The sequence below is a fragment of the Myotis davidii genome, unplaced genomic scaffold (assembly GCF_000327345.1).
Source record: "Myotis davidii unplaced genomic scaffold, ASM32734v1 scaffold655, whole genome shotgun sequence".
NCBI classification, from domain to species: Eukaryota; Metazoa; Chordata; class Mammalia; order Chiroptera; family Vespertilionidae; genus Myotis; species Myotis davidii.
Genome location: NW_006287547.1, coordinates 1,237,110 through 1,259,326, shown reverse-complemented (window position 1 = coordinate 1,259,326; position 22,217 = coordinate 1,237,110). Strand labels below are relative to the sequence as shown.

At 36.3% G+C, this 22,217-nt stretch overlaps 1 protein-coding gene across 1 annotated transcript in view; it reads right to left on the bottom strand.

Annotated features, from left to right (window-relative positions):
• LOC102766423 (chromosome unknown open reading frame, human C10orf107) overlaps positions 1 to 22,217 on the bottom strand; it is a 158,877-nt gene that overhangs the window by 73,530 nt on the left and 63,130 nt on the right. Inside the window, exons 6-8 of the mRNA XM_015561079.1 lie at positions 19,807 to 19,976; positions 7,258 to 7,402; positions 1,749 to 1,821 (exon numbers count right to left, since the gene is read on the bottom strand). Coding sequence (XP_015416565.1) covers positions 1,749 to 1,821; positions 7,258 to 7,402; positions 19,807 to 19,976 — 388 coding nt within the window. The remainder of the gene's footprint in view (positions 1 to 1,748; positions 1,822 to 7,257; positions 7,403 to 19,806; positions 19,977 to 22,217) is intronic.

The window sequence follows — 22,217 nt, the reverse complement described above, 5'->3', positions numbered from 1 at the left end:
GAATAGTCACATTAGGGGGGCAGGTTCTTGCCTCCTCCATAAAAGATTGTTAATGAAAAAACCACAGATATTTGCAGAGTTATGAGATAATTTTAAAATCCCATAAAATATTGTACTATAATAACTGCTTTGGTTAATCCTTTAAAAATCCATGAGTGATCTAATTCTTGAAGATCCACTATCTTCGTAAAGATAATTTTTATAGTTCTGGTCAGCTTGCAGAAAATACAAGATAATGGCAAATAAGGAGCCAATCCCTGTCCAATTTCTCCACTTTATCTTTCCATGAGCATAAATGTCACCTAAATATATCCTTATAGCAGAGAAGAAAGGCATGATTGTGCAATTAACAAAGGGAAAAGGGAGTTCTTTATGAAATTTTCCTTGATAATTCTAAATATTTGCTTATGCTGCTGTTGAAGCCACTATCATTTTCCCAAAGTTTTGCTAAATAGATGAGATTGGATCGTATTCCAAACTGATAATTATTGCAACACTGTCACACTATATGATGTAATTCTGAAATGGAAACGTTTTCAGTGAAAATTCGTCAAGTGACATTTAAGCTACCAGGATATTGCAAAGAAGAAATTTTAAGGAAACTCAAAAGCAAAAGGGTTCCTTGTTTTCCTCCAGCTCACTTTTAAAAGGGCACCATTAGAACAAGTATCCAAATGGAGGGTGAGTGATGGTGACTGAAATGTTCATGAAATAAGCAATTTATAAACAGTAGAATAACAATGCTCTGGCACATTCTATCAGACTGGTTCTTAATATCAGGAAAATTATAAAGATAACATAAATATCCCCTTATTCACTGTTTATTTGCAAATATGGCCACTCCTATCCCTTATACTTTTAGGCAATGTAGTCTCCTAAAGTAGTAGAGTATCTAAGAAACACATTTTAATGACATTTTTAGTCTCCTTAAGGTGTTCCCTTACACATATTCATTTCTGGTCTTTATAAATATGTGATTATATGTAAGGCTGCTCAAAAGTGTCTCCTGGTAAACCAGTGACCATAGAGCTTCTATTTTTATGCACTGCCACTGAGGCACTGAAGTAGTGTTAACTGAAAGACTACTATGTCCTTCATTATACTGCATGCTGTGGTAGAAATATAGCACATGACCCTTTTCTTCAAGGAAATTACACTCAGGTTATACTGACAATATCAATCCACAGGGAATAGTTAGAAAACCATGTAACAGTGCATTTATGTGCTAATTGGTGTGGTAAAAGTAGCCAATATTCAGCAAAAAGAGATCACTTGGAATAAAATAATAGAATGCGATTAAAGAGTTTGCCTAAACCCTTCCTTTGCAACATGAAGCAATTAAGGAAGGTTTGTTTCATTGAGGAAGTAGGACTTGAATTAAGCCTTAAACGAGTAGATGGAAAATAAATGTGCAATTAGAAGAGATTTAACTGAATTAATTTATCTCACTTTTCCTGATTTTATTTTTATGAAGACATACATACCCAATCCATTTGAGCTTTGTCAAAGAATTAATCCATAAATACACAAAGTATATGTGTTTAACAATGGTGTTAATGCCAAGACAGCTTATTTTCTTAATCCAAAGTCACTTTATGTGATTATTCTTTTTGTAAACTACTAGTTGGTTATATTAACACTTGAGTAATCTTGACAAGAAGTTGCTTTAAGCAGTTAAAGATCCAGATGCTGATCAGCATGCATTAAGTGATTCAGCTTAATTGGTGCCATCTAGATAGATTACTTACCTCAGCTCCTAGCACAATTTCTTCCCTGGAAGAGTAGAACAGAAACTCATATAGCTTGTAGTGTTGAAATAAGCTGAAATATAAAACAAATGTGTGACTGTGAAACATTTATTTCAGGAAAAAAGGCAAATATGTAAGAATGTTTATTAAAGGAAAGCTGTTCATACTGACCAAGCTAAAGACCTTAAACACTACTATGGAGTTAATTCCTCCTTTATTCCAAAATAAATTTATTTAATTTATAAGTACTAAGAATTTATTTTATTTATAAGTACTGAGAAATTAAAGGTTTACTTTCTGAGACATTGATAATATAACAGTACCTAAAATAATATCAGTAAATTAACTGTGATAAGTAGGTAGGTTTGGAATGAGGGAGCAATTATATTCACCTTAACATTTCCTGGCTTACAACTAAATAATGCACTGCTCCTAAATAACACCAAACTTCACATTATTTTAATTTTGTTCCAAACTGGAGTCAGTTTCCTTTGGCATAAATGGCATGGAATTCTACAACCTACTTTCATATCAATTACTACTTCTCACGTTCTAAAATCTGTTTCAAGATTAAATTAATCTCTGATAACTCTTGAAAAATGATGCAACATGAACTAAAATCCATTTAGAAGATGTCTGATTTTCTTGCAGAATATTTGATCATACATCAAAGAGAGGAATTAATTTAAGGAAGATTATTTCTTCTATTCCTACCCTAAAGATCAAGTGGTTAGTGTATAAAAAATTATAAAGATCCAAAACACATATTTCTAGTATGTTTAAAGATCTCAGCAATGTATTATTAAAAGTTAAAATTTTACTGAAGGGCTGATTTCTAATATCCTGTTTGCGATAATATTTGAATTTTTCTAATTCTCTTCCTGCTGGTTGGGAAAATTAATAGACTCATAATACAGCAAAATGCCCAAGAACAAAAAATTGTCTTAGTGGTTTCTCTTTCACTCTGGTCTTTTGCTATTTAAGAAAATTGATTTTAATATAACTGAGAAATTAACATTTGCAAAATGTAGCTACAGAGCATGTATAATAATGGCTTCTTCTGAATGCTGTAATGGATCAAAGTTTCAAAGTTTCAATTCATTTGAAATCAATGAAGAAATCCTCAGGCAGCTGGGTCTCTCTGAGTTATATTTGCAGTTGATCTCATGACTAACACAATCCATTAAAAAGTGATGGGTGTGCAGACTCACTCAGTATTTTTTTGGGGGGGGGGGTTGGGGGGCAAAGGACCTTATACATTTACTAGTAAATTAGTCATCAACATTCAAAAAACTAACTTAGCTTTTGACATTACTTTGATTTGTTGGCTAGAACATACATCAAGATTAGTGAAGTTTGATGATTCAATGAAACAAAATAAATTCAAATTCTCCATCCTTACATTGCTTACCTAGAGAAAGTTTTAAGGTTAAAAAGATTACACTGGCAATAACTGATTTTGAGTAGAAAGTAAAAACTGTATTTTGTAAATAGCTTGGCTTCCTCTCAGTGAATTAGTATAAAATTTTTCTTTTCCAATTCAAAGTTAATTCATAAGTCTTCCTGAAATTTCATCATCTTTCAGCATTATTCTCCTCATTACATGTAGTGATTAGATTTTCCAATGACAAAGGGAAATTCGTGACATGGATGCAGTGATCAAAGATGAAAGGCTGAGGTGAGGCCATTACTAGGGTGAGACAGAGGAGAGGGGGGAGGCACTTACTCAGGGGCAGGTCAAGTTGCCTCCATTGCCCCACACTGGTCCTCACCTGGGTTGGGGTTCTCTAACTTTACCAAGAAATATTAGATGACCTACCATGGGAACAAACTGTGACACCTCCACAATACGAGTACATTTCTTCCCTCTTGTGGGAAGCCGCCTATTGTCTTCACTAGCAGAGAGGTGTGGACAAGGAATCTGGAAGGCTGGTGACCCTTGAAGCCCTGGCAAAGCAACTTCCCCACCAGATAGTCATGTAAATCCTTACTGATAAGATAGTTTGCCTGTTACTGGAACTTGCCTGCCTAAGGGCTATGGGTGGATCCCAAATTAAATAAAAAGATGGTGAGGCCTGAGCACAAGCGGAGTCCATCCTCTTGGGATGGGCTCTCACCTGGTCCCCAATTTCCAAATTATTATCTCTTGTCTCTTTCATTTGCGTGTGGCCCCTCTTCCAGATCCTGAACCCTGAGCCACACGGGGCGTGGGGGAACATATACATACACATCAACACACCTCTTCCTTTAGATTTCCCACTGACTCAAGCCTTAGACTACTTTGCTAAACAGCTTGTCTTAGTCATAAATCAAAGATGAAATACCCAGAATGAAAATGGGTCAAGGCATCTGACCCCATGCCAGAAAGTTCAATTCTGTGTTGTGCACAAAGGGGCAGTGTTGATTTTCTCATACTGCATACATGCCTGTGCACATTACCTTCACCCAATTGCAGGGGATAGGTAGAATACACAATGAAAGATGTGTGCTTCCAGGTATATATCCAAATTATGTCCTATATTAAAAAGCTACAGCAGTATTTATATTTATACTAGAGGCCCAGTGCATGAATTTGTGCATGGGTGATGTCTGGCCGGCCCCTCTGCCTGGGGGCTGATAGGGCCGGGCTGGTGTGGGGGAGAGGATGAGGGAGGTTGGCTGGCGGCCCCGCCCCCGATCAGGGTGGGGGGATAATCGGGGGCCAGACCAGCGGGGGGCAGGGGCTGCAGAAGGTTGGCCAGCCAGTCCTGCCTCTGATCCGGCCAGGGGGAGGGGCCACCCCCCCTCCCCCCCCAATCAGGCCAGTTGGCCTGCTGCAGTACGCCTCATAGCAGCCAGTCGTTCCGGTCATTCTGGTCATTCCGGCCACTTGGCTTTTATATATATATAGATGGTATACAACATTTGCAAATGTGTACATTGCACAAGAAGATTCATTAGTACTTACAGTAATGTTGGGGAGGAATTTTGATGTTAGTTTTTTTAAAATCACAGACACATGACAGAATATACATTTATACCAGCAATTTTCAACCTTTTTCATCTCATGGCCACATAAACTAATTATACTAAAATTATGTGGCACATCAAAAAATATTTTTTGCTGATCTGACAATAAATAGGTATAATTTTGATTCGTTTACACTGGATGGCTATTGAGTTGTCTGTTGTCATTTTTAAATTTTATAATATAAAGGAAAAGAGGTCAGCGCCCCTGAATAAATAGTGAAATATTGCATGTTTTAAAAATTCTTATGGCATGGCAAACTAGTTAAAAATCACTGATTTAAACTCTATTAACAGTATCAAATGAGATTTCAATTTTATGCCAGTTAAGTTTCATGTGCTATGGGGTCATGTTCTAAAAACTGCTCTCCCTAAATTGACGAGGGTTTTCACTGGTTGAGTAAATTTAATATCAGGTTAAATTGAAGCATGCTCATACTTTCAATAATTGAGTTAGCTTCATATTTATAAAATTTCTTTATAGTCATTAAAATGAAAAATACATAATTTAATTGCCACTAAACTTACATTTGTGGATCTATGAGGCATTCTGAACAGGTGTTACAGAAAAATGTATTTCTCTTTATACAACTTCTGTATCAATTCCAGGTATCCTACTAACTGATATTTTATTTATGTAACATGTACATTGAAAATGTATAATTTCTTTAAAATCACAGTATAAAGATTTAACAGCATCAAAAACAGTTCTGATTTATTTTGTATACTTTATATGATGACTAATCTCTCAAACGGTACTTTTTTTTAAGAAGACAAGGGATTTTTGATAAGTGGTTATCCTGGTTAGGACCTAACAGTGACTAGGACTGACATCTCCTCTGAACCATTTTCTGAAATAAAATGGTAAGAAGTATATTGATGAGAGATATGAGATGAAAGAGAAAAGAGCCACCATCTTCCCTCATCTAGAAGGTGTTATTATGGTGCCCGCATGGGTTTTGCTGCTGTGGTTAACGACCAGTTCCAATGACCATTACAAGCTCTTGGACCGGGCTGGTGGGGGGGAGAGGACGAGGGAGGTTGGCTGGCTGGCCCCGCCCTCGATCAGGATGGGCGGTAGTCAGGGGCCAGGCCAGCTGGGGGCAGGGGTACATGGAAGTTTGGCCAGCCAGCCCCGTCCCTGATCTGGCCAGGGGGAGGGCCGCCACCCCCACTATCAGGCCGGTTGGCTGGCTGCAGTACCCCTCATAGCAACCAGTCATTCTGGTCATTCTGGTCATTCTCTCTCTGTTCGTTTCAAACAGAGAGAGAAGCGGAAGGAGGATGCTATATGAATGTGCAGAGGATTCCCCCTGCCCATGTCCCAAGCCCTGAGAGGCAGAAAGACCTGAGACCAGGTTCCCTTCAGTCTAGATTTCCACTCCCTCTGCTCCCCCCACACAAGGACATTGCTTTATTCTCATTGATATGAAGACTAATGTGGCTTTTAGTGGGAGACACACTTTAGAGGTTTTTATGGTAAGAAATCATATTATATTAAATGCTATTATATAAAAACATATTATATCCTGTGCCATTATTAATTCATGCCAGAAATCAGTATACAAATCTTATCATATTAAACACATTAATATTTAAAAAGCTTCCAGACTACAACCAGGATCCTTGCCAAGCAAATCATGAGCATGTCTAAGGACATCATGCAGCACGCTTTATTTTGAAATTTTAAAATTTAAAGTTGGAAAACACTGCAGTATACAGTATTAGAGAACAAAGATATTCTGGGGAAGTTTTTAGTTAGACAAAAGAAATATTTTCACCAACCCTTGTTTAAATGTTTTTAAACTCTAAAATCTATCTTTCCTGGGAGAGAAAAAGGACTCTAATGCAGACCCTGTGACAGATTAAATAAAAAGACAGATTTCTTAATTCACCAATGAAGAATCACTGTAATAAAAATACTTTCCCTCCATATACCATCATTTTGTATGCAGAAAGAAAAACTTACTGAGTTTAACTGGTCAATACTACAAAATATTTCCAGACAGCTAATAAATTTGAGGAAGTATATACATAAATCTTTTAAATTTCTAGTACAAAGCATTTAAAATAAATGTTTAAGTGGAGAAGAATATTGCTCTTTAAAATGTGAAATTTTGATATTAAGGCCATCTACATAAAATATAGATTCCATTGTAATCAAGTCTGATAAATCAAAAAGAATCCTTTTATTTATAAAATGGTATTAGAGATTTAGAGAAAAAAGAAATGCATAGATCAATTTATTATAATTCTAAATAAAACTATACTTATCAAACATGAACCTCTTTTTAAAAATGCAAGTTAGCTAAATTGATCAATGTCCTAACTTTTATTTATTGAATGGATGATTAGAATATTTTCTAATTATTGGTTGGGTTAATTACTATATAACTTCTGTAAATGTCAAACTTTGCTAAAAACCAAATTAATTTCTATTTAGAAGATATTTTCTAGAAGATATGAAACAAAAAAATAATTGGGACTAAAAAGAAATCCATACCTGATTTTTAAATAATCAGTGATAGCATTGGCTTGTTTTATATCAAAGATACTCCATTTCTTGTGTTTCTGTAAATGGGCTGGTCCAATTTCAGCCATAACTTCTCCAAGCCACTGTAAGCTATCTTTTAAGGACATATGCAGTGCTGAAATAAAATTCAGAGCTTTAAGCAATTGTTTTATGTTTTGGAACAAAATAATCCAAGATGTCTTTAATGTGAAAAAATGTACTTTCAGTATTTGTGAGAACAAATTTTAAAACTACTGTTTCTTTATGATAACTTAATAAGTATATTTTGTGTAAAAGAACAGCAGCTGACACACCCAACAATTGTAAATTGCTATAACACTACACAATTGTTTAAAGAGCTTATGTTTTCATTTTAAGACACAAAAAATTTTGAAATCTATCTAAAGATTACTTTAAAATGGAAAAGAAATATTTTTTTATGGTCTCAAAATAAGAGCACATATGGAAACAACACAAAAGTTGGTTGGATCAGCCAGTGAGGAAGGCCTGCATAGAAGATTCAGTCACAGTAGACAGCAGAACTGAACTCAGAGCTGAAAATATAAATGAGCAGTCGACCAACACTTGGCTTTAGCTGATTGTTACCATGTGGGAATTTGGGCTTGAAGATTTTCAGTAGATGCCAGAAATATGGATTTTTATGTAAACCATCAAGATTTTTTTTTTCTTTTCCAAGCTATAGCCTTATAACTTATATAAGCTGTTTCTCAAATTATGGGGGGCGGTGATGGTAAGAGCAAGATGACAGTGCAAAAGAGTGACAAGGACTCCACTTTGCCACCATTACCAAAAATAAACAAGTCAATGGTTGTGGTCTGTTATCTTCCAACTAAAAACAACAGAGCAATGCTATCTTTTATGGCATTTGTTTAGGTGAAAAAGAAGTAAATATCAAAAGCCATAGACAACTTTTATAGTGTCTATAATACAAATACATTATCTTCTGTCTTCTTTTCATATTTGGTCATATTATGCTCATTTTGACTGTGGCAGGCAAATATTTACAATCCACACCCCCCCCACTGCTCCCCTCGTCCCAAGGATGAATTCAGGGAACTGCAGTGTCCAGAATGTCCTTTGTTTGCTGACAAGTGGCAGTTGTATGGAAGTAAAACTTAAGAGTCTTAAGGTGGAGAGTTGAAAGCTCTAGCAAAAGTGAGGTTGGACAGGCTGCATGTGGGAGGTGAACGGGCTTTAGGGAGAATGGTGTTGCTCAGTGTGAACCCCACTCTCTTAATCCCAACCAAACTTAGATATCTTTATCTTTAGGAAACCATCAATAAACTTCCACTTCCTCCTAAAGGAGTGAATTTTTCAGGGAGGTAGAAAAAGAGAATACAGAGGAATTATGAGAACACTAGAGGCCCGGTGCACAAAATTCATGCACGGGTAGGGTTTCTAGGCCTGACCAGTGATCAGGGCCATCGGGGCCTTCCAGCTGCTGGCCGGGGTCTTCCTTTGTTCCACGCTGCCCCCTGGTGGTCAGCACATCTCACAGCAAGCAATCAAACTCTTGGTCTCCAGATTGAATTCCTGAGGGACACTTTGCATATTAGCCTTTAATATATATAGATAGGCTGACTATTGGACCCAGCCATTTCTGGGTTACACAGCTCCTTTTTATCTCTGGGATGGAAGTGCTATGTCCCCAAATTACTAATAAAATGACAGTAATTTAAAATGGTAGGAAGATACCATTCATAGAACACTAACTTGTAATTTGTTTAACCTAGATTCTTTTCTACTTATAGAAAATAGAAGCAAAAAACTATGTAACAATTTAAATCTGGTTTAATAAATGACAACTGGTACATTTCTTATAGGCTCCCTGTCTTTTATGTATGTCAGATACACAATTATTGCTGGATAACTAGGCTTTCCTGAATCATCCTAAGAGATGCTCAATTATTATTGTATATTTCTTTTTCCATACCAAATTTCTTTTGAAAATAGTGGGAGTAAGTTCAGAAATGAAAAATTTGTTGGATAAAAGCAATTCAGAAAGGAATGGATTGAAAATGTGAATTATTTTATTAATAAAATGTTATTACTTAGAGTTTCAGAAAAAAAGAAATTCTTAGATAACCTGTTATAATTCTAGATGTAATTATATTTATCAAGCACCAAATACATGTACATGACTACTTCCTTATATTGAATTATAAACAACTCTTTGAAACTGTTTTTTGATTTCTAATGTCTTTTTATAGATAACAGCTTTAAAAATTAAGAATGTTTTCACTTATCTAACTGAAATATTTGCTCTTTTAAAATCACATTTAGTGATGTGATTAAAATATGAAAGATTAAACCATTTGAATAGTAAGGGCTGTTAGAAATAAAATTTGTCTTTGAAAATTTAGGGTAATGAAAGAACACACTAGACTTATAATCAGTTGGAAGGCTTAAGATGGTAACTCATAGCTGCCACTTACTAGCTAGGTGATCTGAGTTTCACTTTCCTTATCTGTAAATGAGGGTAGTATCAATTTTCAGAGTGACAGTGCTGTTGGGAGGGTCCAATAAGAAACACATGTGAAACCCTTGGTAAACTGAAAAGATACATGTCCTAGTATTTTACATGTGTACAAGGCTTTCTAGAATTCAGCCCAAAGGCAGGCACATTTGAGATAGTAATCAGCAGGACGAGCTCTCATGCACGGGGGTTGAACCTTGTGACCTTAAGGAGTTATTTAACCTCCCTGAATCTCATTTATTTTTCTCATTTTCCAAGTGGGGAGAATAACAGAACTATCTCAGAAGATCATGTGTGAATTAAATGAGACAAAGCAGATGACACTGTGACAGGCACAAGGTAATCATACACACATTTTACCTATTACTATTATTATCATCATACCAATTTGGGGAAAAACAAGTCAACTTGATAAAAGTATTCTATGGTTATTTACTAATATTCATGTTATATACAGAGGAATCAATCTAGTTCCACAGACCTGGAGGGAGGCCAAATATCCAGTCTGTCTAATACTTTACAGTTTGTCCTTGGTCAGGCCCTGGAAAACTAAGCCCCAAAATGTATATTGTTAGGACAACTGTACAAATCCTGTATCTTTCATAATCTTTCAGCTGATCCTATCTGATTCCAGGTGGACTGTCTGCAGAATGCCTTGTAAATAGATAACACAGCACCAGCTTGAGACAAGAAATAGATCAGAAACTGAGTCAGTATAAAATGTAGGTTGTATTAACAATGACCAACACACTACAGCTAACAGCACAGACTGGGCTCCTCAGTGCTTTTCCTATTAAGATGTCCCTGAGAGGGAATGCTCACTAGGGCCCAGCACTCACCACCTCTTATTCTGAGTATAATGCATTTTACCTCTTCCCTAGGACCCTTGGCTAAGATTACATTCTTTCCTGATTATTACTATAACCTTCCTGGGATTAAAGGTTTGAGGGGATTTTTTTTTTCTTGCCAGAAGGAAAAACTAGATCCCTTGCCTTTTTCTGGTTAGGTTTTACGTATGTACTTTCACTCTCTCATAGTTAATGGAGTTAGATGGAACTTGCTCAAGTTTAAAAATTCATTTTTGAATTGGTATCAACAATATAAAGTTTCATATAAAAGAAATTGTCTTGGGTCAGTTATAAGTTATGGAAAAAAGTTAAAAATGGAAATATCTTGTCAGATTTGGAATTGAGGTTTATGAAAATGTTTTACTTTTTAAAATTCTGTTTCTAATTTGTGAATACTCAGTTCAGAGTTTCTAAAAGTTCATTTCATATATTTTCTTTTTACAATCTAGTTTTTGCATAGGTGATATATTCACATGGTTCAAAAAATCACATGTGAACATATATTATGAAAAGACTTCCTTCAATTCCTGTTGCCCACATGCCCAGTTCCCACACCCTTCCCTACAGAAAATTTTGATAATTGGGTTCTTTTCCCCTGCATTCTCTGAGCATTTCTTTGCACATATAACATGCAAACGCACACAATTCTTCACCTGGCTTTACTCAGTAACAATATACAGTTTCCCATGCAATACTTAGAAAGCTTCCTCATCCTTTCCTTTTTATAGCTGCATCATATTTCATTTTAGAGATAGACTAATCCCTACTTGTTAACTTTAATGCCAGAGTACTTTTAGATTTACAGAAAGGTTGCAATAATATTACACAAAGCTCCCATTTACCCCAAAGACAGTTTTCCCTGTTAACGTTGCTATATGGTACATTTGGCACAACTAATGAACAAATACTTTGGGGGGATTTCTTAGTTTTTATGGAAGACTTTCTCCCTCCCAGGACCCCATCCAGATACTCCATTGCATTTAATCATCATGTCTCCTTGGACTATACAGTTTCTGACATTCATTGCCTTTGATGGTTTTGACAGTTTTAAGCAATACTAGTCAGGTATTTTGTGGTAGGTCCTTCAATTTGCATTTGTCTGATATTTTTATCATGACTAGACAGGGGTTAACGGTTTTGGAGAGGAAGTCCACAGTGCCATTCTCATCACATTATGTCAAGGGTTTGTGCTATTTGATATGGCTTCTCACCAATAGTGTTGGCCTTAATCACCTGGCTGAGGTAGTATTTGTCAGCTTCTCTACTGTAAAGTTACTGTACTTCCCCTTTCCATACTGTTCTCTTTACAGGAAAATCACTGTGTAGCCCATACATAAGGGATGGGGATTTGTGCTTCAACCTCTTGAGGGTAAACTATGTACATAAATTATTGAGAATTCTGTGTGGGAGATTTATTATACCCCAAGTCATTATTTATTTATTCATTAATTTATATCAGTGTGGATTCAAGGATGTTAATTTTACATTCTGGATTATAATTTAAAATTGCTTTTAAAATATATTTGTATTGATTTCAGAGAAGGAGAGAGATACAAACATCAATGATGTGAGAGAATCATCATTTGGCTGCCTCCTGCAATTCCCCCTCCCCCCTACTGGAGATTGAGCCCACAACCCAGGCATGTGCCCTTGACTGGAATCAAACCTGGGCCCCTTCATTCCTCAGGCCAACACTCTATCTACTGAGCCAAACAAGCTGGGGCAATATTCTATTATTTTGTTCAAATTGTTCCAGCTTTGGATATTGGGAGCCCCTCCATCATTTTCATTTTTGAGTACTTGCTTTTGGCCACTAAAGTTGCCCCAGGCTAATCTTTTATGTCTTTACTCCAGGTCTACAGCCATTTTTCTAAGGAGCCCTGTTTCCTTTTACTGAAGAATCAAATTATAAATTAAGACCTGGGTTCTGAGTATGCTCGTTGCTAATAAGATGTCATTGCTTCTAGGCCCTCTCTGTGGTCAGAGCTAAAAAATATATGAGTGTATATGTATGCGTATGTGCACTAAACCAGCAGTCGCCAACCTTTCAGACCTCACGGACCACCAGTGGTCCGCAGACCACCGCTTGGCGACTGCTGCACTAAACTATCTATCTATCTATCTATCTATCTATCTATCTATCTATCTATCTACCTACCTACCCACCTACCTACCTATAAGGCTAATATGCAAAGTGTCCCCTCAGGAGTTCGACCAGGAGACCGGGAGTTTAATCACTCGCTATGATGTGCACTGACCACCAGGAGGCGGCACGAAATGAAAGAAGGCCCCGGAAGGCAGCTGGCAGCCAGGGAAGGGAGGCCCCCCCCACCCGGGATTGAGCCCCCATCCTGGCATGTGCCATGACTGGGAATGGAACTGGCAACCCTTCTGTATATGGGACGACACCCAACCAACTGAGCCACACAGGCCAGGGCTACAGGGGTTTTTTAATGTAGCAATAAAGAAGCATATATGTTTTCTTCCAGTTTTGTCAACTGAGGATGTCACCAAAATTTTGTCAATCTGATATATGATAAATTACATTTCTGTGTAGTTTCAATTTGCATTTTTCTTATTAACATCAAGGCTGAACATTTCATTTGCTTAAGAATCATTTGCATTTATTTAGTCACATCCTTGGCAAATTCTTCTACTGCATTATTGGACTTTTTCTTCTGCTTCTGCATGCTCTTTTTTATAATTCAGAACTTAATTATTTGCTGGTGTGCAACATGCAATAATTCCCAGTTTCTTATTCTTCTTTTGATTTTTCTTTTGGTATTTTTGCTTTGTAGACTTTTAACTTTTATATATCAAATTTAACTACCTTCATCTTTATGGTTCTATAGCTTAGAGGCATAATTATAAATGTCTTCCTCATTCAAGGTTGTAAAGAAATTAAACCATGTTTTCTCGTAACATTTTTATAGTTCCACTTATTTTACATTTAAGTGTTTGATCCATTTGGAATGTATTCTGGTTTATGGACAGAGAGAAGCTGGATCCAATTTTATTTTATTTTCTTCTAGATGGATACCTAGTTGTCCCAATATTATTTACTGCGTAGTACATTTTTTTCACCACAGATTTGAGATGTCATTTTATCAAATACTGAATTCCATTGCGTGCTTGAGTCTACTTCTAAACTTTTGGTCTTCCTGCTCAGTCATTCACCACTGTGTTTAAATTTTTTGAGATTTCATAAACACTACTACATACTAATACTTCTAATAATAATACATGCTACATCTTATAATACTTTTAAAAGACAATTTTTCTGGCTATTTGTGTATGTATGTGTATGTATATATATATATTTTCTGTATTTTTGTTAGAATCACCTTACCTAGTAACCTATCATACAGACAAAACATCAACAACAAAAAAACTGTTGGTATTTTTGTTAGAATATTAATATTTTTAATTAATTTAATGAGATTTAGAATCTTTATGATGTTGAATCTTTCAATGACTGTTGTTTTTCCCAAAATGTTGAAAACTTCCTTTGTGACCTTAAAAAATGCTTATAATTTTTCTTTCTATAAGATGTGCATTTGTTGTTGTTTTTTATTCTCACCTGAGGATATGTTTGATTTTAAAGCTTTTAAAAAAGATATTTTATTGATTTTTTTTTTACAGAGAGGAAGGGAGAAGGATAGAGAGTTAGAAACATCAATGAGAGAGAAACATCGATCAGCTGCCTCCTGCACACCTCCTACTGGGGATGTGCCCGCAACCAAGCTACATGCCCTTGATGGGAATCAAACCTGGGACCTTTCAGTCCACAGGCCAATGCTCTATCCACTGAGCCAAACCGGTTAGGGCTGTTTATTGATTTTAGAGAGAGAGAAAGGGGAAAGGAGGAAGGGAGAGAAGGAAAGAGAGAGGGAGTGAGAGAGAGAGAAAAAAACACTGATGTAAGAGAAAAACCAATCAGTTGCCTCCCATATGCCCCCTGACCTAAGATTATACCCGCAAGCTTTTGGTGCACAGGACAATGCTCCAACTGAGCCACCCAGCCAGGGCGCACATGTGTGTGAGTGTGTGTGTGTGTGTGTGTATTGTTGAAAGTATTACAGATGCCCCGTTTTCCCCTCCTTTGCCCCCTCCATCCACCCCCCACCCCAACCCAGGCCTTCATCACACACTTGTCTACATCCATGGGCTATGCATATACGTTCTGTGGTTAACCGCTTCCCATCTCCACCCTCGCCTCTGGCGAGATCTGTCAATCTGTTCCATGTATCCATGTCTTAGGACATGTCTTGTTCATCAGTTTATTTTGTTCATTAGCTTCCACATCTAAGTGAGATCATGTGATAGTGTGCTTTTAAATTTATTTCTAGGTAGTTTCTCTTTCTTGTTACAGCATATATATTTGCTTTCATTAAATCTTTTATCTTTATTTTTATATATATACATTGTTTAAAAGTTTTATACAATGAAATTGACTTTTCCTTTTGCTGTACAGTCTTATGAACTTAAACACTTGGAGAGATCAGGTAACCACCACCACCACAATAGGATACAGAACAGTTACACCACACCAACAACTCCCTCATGGCCCAGCCAGAGTGGTTCAGTGGTTGGTTCGATTTCCGGTCAGAGCACATGCCCAGGTTGTGGGCTCAATCCCAGGTGTGAGGCGTGCAGGAGGCAGCCAATCAATGATTCTCTATCTCTGTCATTGATGTTTCTATCTCTCTCTCCCTCTTCCTTCCTCTTTGAAATCAATACAAATTAAATAATTAAATAAATAAATAAAACTCCCCCATGCCTTTCATGGCTTCTTTCCATCCCAGTCTCTGGCAACCAATAATGTATTCTCCATCACTATAGCTATTATCATTTTGAGAACATCCTACAAATGCAATCATACAGTGTACAATATTTTGTGGCTAACTTCTTTAAATCAGTACGATGCTATTGAGATTCATCTAAACTTTTGCATGTATCATGGGTCATTCATTTTTACTGGCAAGTAATGTTCCATTTTATGTTCATTGTATGAACACTGTTTACCTCTTCACCTATTGACAGACATTTGGACTGTTTTCAACTTGGGGCACTTATGAATAGAGCAACTACAAAATATTCACGCACAGGTTTTTTTATGAACATGTTTTATTTATTAGAATAATGCCTAGAAGTGGGACTAATGGGTCATATAATTTTATAAGAAAACTGCCAACCATTTCCCAGAGTGGCTGTCGCATTGGCAAAACTCTTGCTCTAGTTGCTCTGTATCCTTCCCAGAATTTGGTATTTTTTTTATTTTAGCCATTCTAATAGGTGTGTGGCGGTATCAGAGTGACTTACATGTCCCCAGTGGCTAGTGATGTTGAACATTTTTTCATGTCATTTTGCATCCTTTTATCTTCCTTGGTGAAGAATCCAAGTTAAATTTTTGTCCATTTTTTAAAGAGAAACTTTATTTTAGAATAAATGTGTATTTATAGAAAAATTACAAAAATAGTACTGAGAATTCTTGCATACCTCATGCACAATTTCTCTTATTTTTAACATCTTACATTATGGTATATTTATTAAAACTAACAAACTAAAATTTATACATTGTAATTAACTAAAGTTCATGTCTATTAGAGTTCCTTAAATTTTACTTAATGTCCTGTTTCTGTTCCAGGATTTCATCCAGGACACCACTTTAAATTTACTAGTCATGTCTCCTGGGGTTAACCTAGAGCAATGATGGCGAACCTTTTGAGCTCGGCGTGTCAGCATTTTGAAAAACCCTAACTTAACTCTGGTGCCGTATCACATACAGAAATTTTTTGATATTTGCAACCAAAGAAAAACGATTTATATTTTTGATATTTTATATATTTAAATGCCATTTAACAAAGAAAAATCAACCAAAAAAATGAGTTTGTGTGTCACCTCTGACACACGTGTCATAGGTTCGCCATCACTGCCCTAGAGTGACAATTTCTCAGACTTTTCTCGTTTTTAGTAACCTTATCAGTTTGAGAAGTATTGCTCAGATATTTTGTACAATGTTCCTCAATTTGGATTTGCCTGATGTTTTCCTCATGGTTAAACAGGAGTCATGGGTTTTGATGGCTTTGCTTATTTTTTTTAATGTTTTTGTTGATATTTGAGAGAGAGAGGAAGGGAGACTGATAGATAGAAACACCGATGAGAGAAAAACATCATCAATCGGCTGCCTCCTGCATGCCGTCTATGAGGGCTCGATCCTGCAACCCCTGGCATGTGCCCTGACTGGGAATGGAACTAGTGATCTCTTGGTTCCTGGGTCTATGCTCAACTGCAGTCACACTGTCAGGGCCTCTGAGAGGGTTTGTTTTCTCACTGTTGAGTTTTCAGAATGCCTCACATATTATAAATACAAGTCCTTCGTCAGATATGTAATTTGTAAACGTGCTTCGTGTTTCCCGTCTGTAGTTTGTCTTTTAATTCTTTTAACAGTGATGTTCATAAAACAAGTTTTAAAATTTGATGCAATCCAATTTATCAATTATTTTCTTTTATGCGTTAGGTTTTGCTGGTAATTTCTAAGAACTTCTTGTATAACCCCAGGTTGTGAAGATTTTCTCCCAATGTTTTCTTCTAAAATATTTACTGTTTCCTGGTGTGTTGTTCTGTAAACATCAATTAGATCCAGTTAGTTGATGATGTTTTTCTTTCAGTTTAACTTGCTTGTGGTCCAATCAGCCTTTTGAATTTATAGGTTTTATCTTCTGCCAAATTTGAGACGGTTTTAACCATTATTTCTTCAAATGTTTGATCAGCACTGTACTCTCTCCTGTCTTTCTGGGACTCTGATAATATGAAATTAGAACTTTGATTGTCCAACAGGCTCTGAGGTTTGGTTCATGTTTTCTCTGTATTGTGCAGACTGGATAATTTCTATCACTCTATCTTCAAATTCCTTGACTTTTCCTTTGTCTCCTCTCCATGCTGCTATTGGTTTTACCCAGAAAGATTTTAATTATGATTATTATCTACTTTGATTCTAAAATTTCCATTTATTTCTTCTTTATATCTTCCATTACTCTCATAATTCTTTGTATTTTAACATTTGTTTCAAGAACGTTCACTTGTTCATTTAAGCATTTTTATAGTAGTTGTTTTGACTTGTTCATTTAAGCATTTTTATAGTAGTTGTTTTGAAGTTTTTGGCTTATAATCTCAATATCCTATTTATCTTATTGTTGGCATCTATTTATTATTTTCCATGCAAGTTAGGATTTACATAGCTCTTTGTTTACTAAGTAATTTTGGCAATGTTGTTGAAAGAACAGGTTTAAAGGACTGTAGTATTCAAAGATTCTATAAACATTTGTTTCACAAGGAAAAAAAATAACCAAAGTCTGTCTTTTTTATAATTTACTAAAAATTCCTTTTTGGAAGGTTGTGGTTTAACACTTGAAATTGAAACAATATTATATTATTTATCATGTCTCTTAATTACAAATTAAGTATCTTGAGTTATAGTACTGGAAAGACTGAATTCTCAAGACTAAGTACCTAGGACTTCAGTTTTTATTTTCACTTTATACCGTTTCCTACGTGCAGGATAATTGGAAATCAGTCAGTTATCATATTTGTTTTCATTACCAAGTATAATTATTTTATCTGCTATTGGTATAGTTATTTAACATTACAATAAATACTTAAGTAAAAGCAAAGATGAAATTCTCCCCCTATATATTTAAATAAAAGCAAAGAAGGAACATAGTAACTTCTTTTCCCCACAATTAGAACCACCAATTCTTTCCTTGTAAAGGGTGACTAGGAGCCGTAAGAGTACACAGGGCATGAGTGGATTCTTTATAGTCTTGCTAACTCACTAAAAACTGCCCCTGTACCAGAGTAGTCAGAAATTGATACATAGAACAGACTAGGCCAGTGATGGGGAACCTATGACACGCGTGTCAGAGATGACATGTGAACTCATTTTTTTGGTTGATTTTTCTTTGTTAAATCGCATTTAAATATAGAAAATAAATATCAAAAATATAAATCTTTGTTTTACTATGGTTGCAAATATCAAACAATTTCTATATGTGACAAGGCACCAGAGTTAAGTTAGGGTTTTTCAAAATGCTGACACACAGAGCTCAAAAGGTTCACCATCACTGGACTAGGCTTTGTGTGACCACAAGGCATCCACAAATTTTGCTAGGATGATGGTAACAATTTTTTAGGGGGAGCAAGGTCTCTAACTGCTCAGTTAAAAACAAGAAAAAATAGAAACAAACAAGCAAAAAAAGGCAAACAACCAAAGAGAAATGAAACAAAGGAAAGGCAGAGAGGAGGGGGAGACAGGAGGAGAAAGAGAGAGAAAGGGCGTGGGGGAGGGCGGGAGAGAAAGGGGAAGGAAAGAAGAAGATGCCTCCCAACTGACACTTTCAGTTGAGACACCAACACCTTTACATTTATTGTGCTCAGGGCCTTTTGGTTTCACAGTCTGAGGCCCAAATTCCAGTTCTGCCATTTCCCAGCTCTAGACCTTGTTCTCAGGACTGCCTGCTCAACTCTGAGACACCCCTGTAGGAAGAAGATACTCTGAGATTCAGTAATGTATGTTAAGGGTTAGGACCAAATACAGTACCTAGACCACAGAGTTGGCATTAAATAAAGTATATTTCCTTCTCTTCCTCCTTCCAAGAAGCAATTCTATTTATTCTCAAACAAAAGTTATCACATTTAAAATTGCTACAGGGAAGAATTTGCAATCTGCCTGTAGTAACTGATTGCAATGTTATATAAGAAAAACAGTCACAAAATCAAAGTGTATGTGAGTAATGTCTATTTAATGGAAGTTTGGGATTGACCAAAGTACTTCCTCTTTTAGTCCTCCTGAGATATTCCAGGAATATTTTTAGGTAAGATGAGATGAAAACTACTCAAACAATGAAAAAAATACCCAACTAGATCTGAACTACTTGATTATTTTTGGATAGATGCCACTGAAAAGATTTTAAAATGAAATGGAATATATCTTTGGTAAATTAATTATTAAGAGACCTTTATATTGTTTAATATTATTTGAACTTTTACAACTTAACGAAAATATGACTACAGTTTTGCAACACCAAGGAAAAATATAATTTTCACTGAAGGAATCATAATACAATTAGAAACTCTGCTTGACAACACAATTTAAAGAATATTTCCTTTCTTTGAAAGAAAGAAGAAAGTACTTACCTCTAAGATTATGAAGCAAGACATCTAGTAAAGTCATAAATTTTGAGTACTGCAGAACAGAAAAGTCCATGCCTCTAGCCCACAAAAATCCAGATACATAATAATCTACTAGAATGGCTTCTTTTAAACAGGTTTTAAGATTTTTGAAATTCAGAAATGTGGCAAATTTCCTGTAACAAAAAGAAAAATTCAGGTATTGAAATTTGATTAAATATTGAACAGTCTCTTTTCTAAGTTTTAAAAACATACATATTTTTTGGAATGAAAATTCTATAATGCCTATAATCTAAAAATATTCATATCTAAATTCTAAGTCCAAAATGACATTCAAAAGAGCAACAGAGAGGGAGAGAGGGAAAGGGAGAGATAACGAGGGACTAGGGAAGAGGGAAAGGGAGGGGCAAGAAGAGAGGGAGAAAGAGGGAGGACAGGGGGCAGAAGAGGGAAAGGGAGAGAGAGGAAGAGCATTATCTCTATATATAAAAGGTTGAGTGGCTGACTGGCTGTAGGTATGACACACACTGACCACCAGGGGCAGATGCTCAACACAGTAGGTGCCCTGTGATAGCAACTTTGCAGAGTGCCCTCTCACACCCTGGGACCCCTCGGGGGATGTCGGGCTTCCAGTTTCGGCTTGATCTCCGCAGGCCAGGCCGAGGGACCCACCTGCTGAGAGGACCCTGCTCACTCTGCAGATGCCCTTCGAGGCCCGGAGCCATCCCAGGTGCTGCAGGCTGGGGAGGGACTGCAGGAGGTTGGCTCCAGAGCAGGTTCCGCCCTTCTAGCCCAGTCACACTCTGCTGGCCACCTTCTAATTAATTTCCTTTCAATGTGCACAAATCCATGCACCAGGCCTCTAGTAAAAATATAAAACCCTTTTTGGTCTTCTTGCTCTTCCTCTTCATTCATTTCTAATTCTCCTTCTACTAGTCTTCCCTTCTCTTCTTCTATCTTTGAAGTATAGCAACTTAACTATTTTTTTTACTCTGAAATTCATTATCTTTTCCTATTATACAATCAAGTTTCTTTTCCTTCTGACAATGTTCTGGAATTAGATTGTTAAAATTTGTTCTTTTTTTTTTAAATTCCAATTATGTATATTTACTCATTTTTTTCTATAGCTATAATTTTCTATTTAACCTTCAAAAATGTTTCATATCAATTTTCTTTTAATTTTATATACTTTTCTTATTATTGTATTCGATGTCCCTCAGTGTTTTCAGAGTGTTAATTCTCCCTTGGGCTGCTTTATAAATTGTATCTCTGCAACACTGTTTTTTTCCTACTCTGTTTTACCCATTTTGTCACCTTTTATTTTGTATCTCTTCCTTTAGTTTTTGTACTCTGATTTACCTTGTGGTGACTGCTTCCCATGCATTTTTTTAAATTCATGATAAATATTTTACTTTTTTTTTTTTTTACCTACTCATGGGTATATTTTTCTGATATACGTTTAATGTCTACGAGTTCTTTACCCTATTCAATGTTTTCCCCTTGCTATGTCTTGTATGCATATTCCTTATTTAGCAATCAGACTTGGCCATATTACAAGCTATTTTCTGTATGACATAAGTTCATGTCAATGAGTCTAGTTTTATTCTTTTAATTAGTGGGGATAAAGAAGAAAGAAGTAAGATACGATTTCTTTACTATCACATAAACAACCTATTGCTTGTGAATATGGGAAGCATCTGCTCTCATCTCTACATCCTGATCCTGTTGTTGCACCTGAGGCTTCGGGAAATACATTTCAAGGTTTTCTCTTCCCCTCGGAGAGTGAGTATAATTTTACCTCAGTCTAGGGTCTTCAGATGTGTGTGTATGTATGTATGTATATATGTCCTCCCAGTCCTTTCTCCTGCACTTCTGTTTCCAGCAGTTCCAGAAGAGTACACTTCTAAGTGTACTCTTAATCCGCCATCTCTATGCTATGTATTTAAAAAATTAAATATTTGGCCTGAATAGTTATAGGTATGCTCAGTGTTTGATTGTATGTAAATGAAGGTAACTACTTGTGTAAGGATATTTTGGTGAAATTTCTTTGGCATCCTCCACCGCTGCCTCCCTCTGATATCCCCTGCACCTCTTCTCCTAGTACCATTTAGATGTTAACCTTCAATTTGAAGTGCAGGTCTAAGTATTTAACATTTCTATTCTTGGTTCAGTTATTTCACCCCAAAGGAGATTATGCAGGGAAGCATTTGGAGCAAGATACTACTGTGGTTTGACTGCAGCTTCTATACCCTACTGTCAAATTTGTAAGCTTTTCCTCTGGGGATAAGGAGAGATGAATAGGGGGAGGGGAAGAGATGGCCACATCTGTAGCATAAGAAAATCCCGGGTTCGATTCCGGTCAAGGGCATGTACCTGGGTTGCGGGCACATCCCCAGTAGGAGATGTGCAGGAGGCAG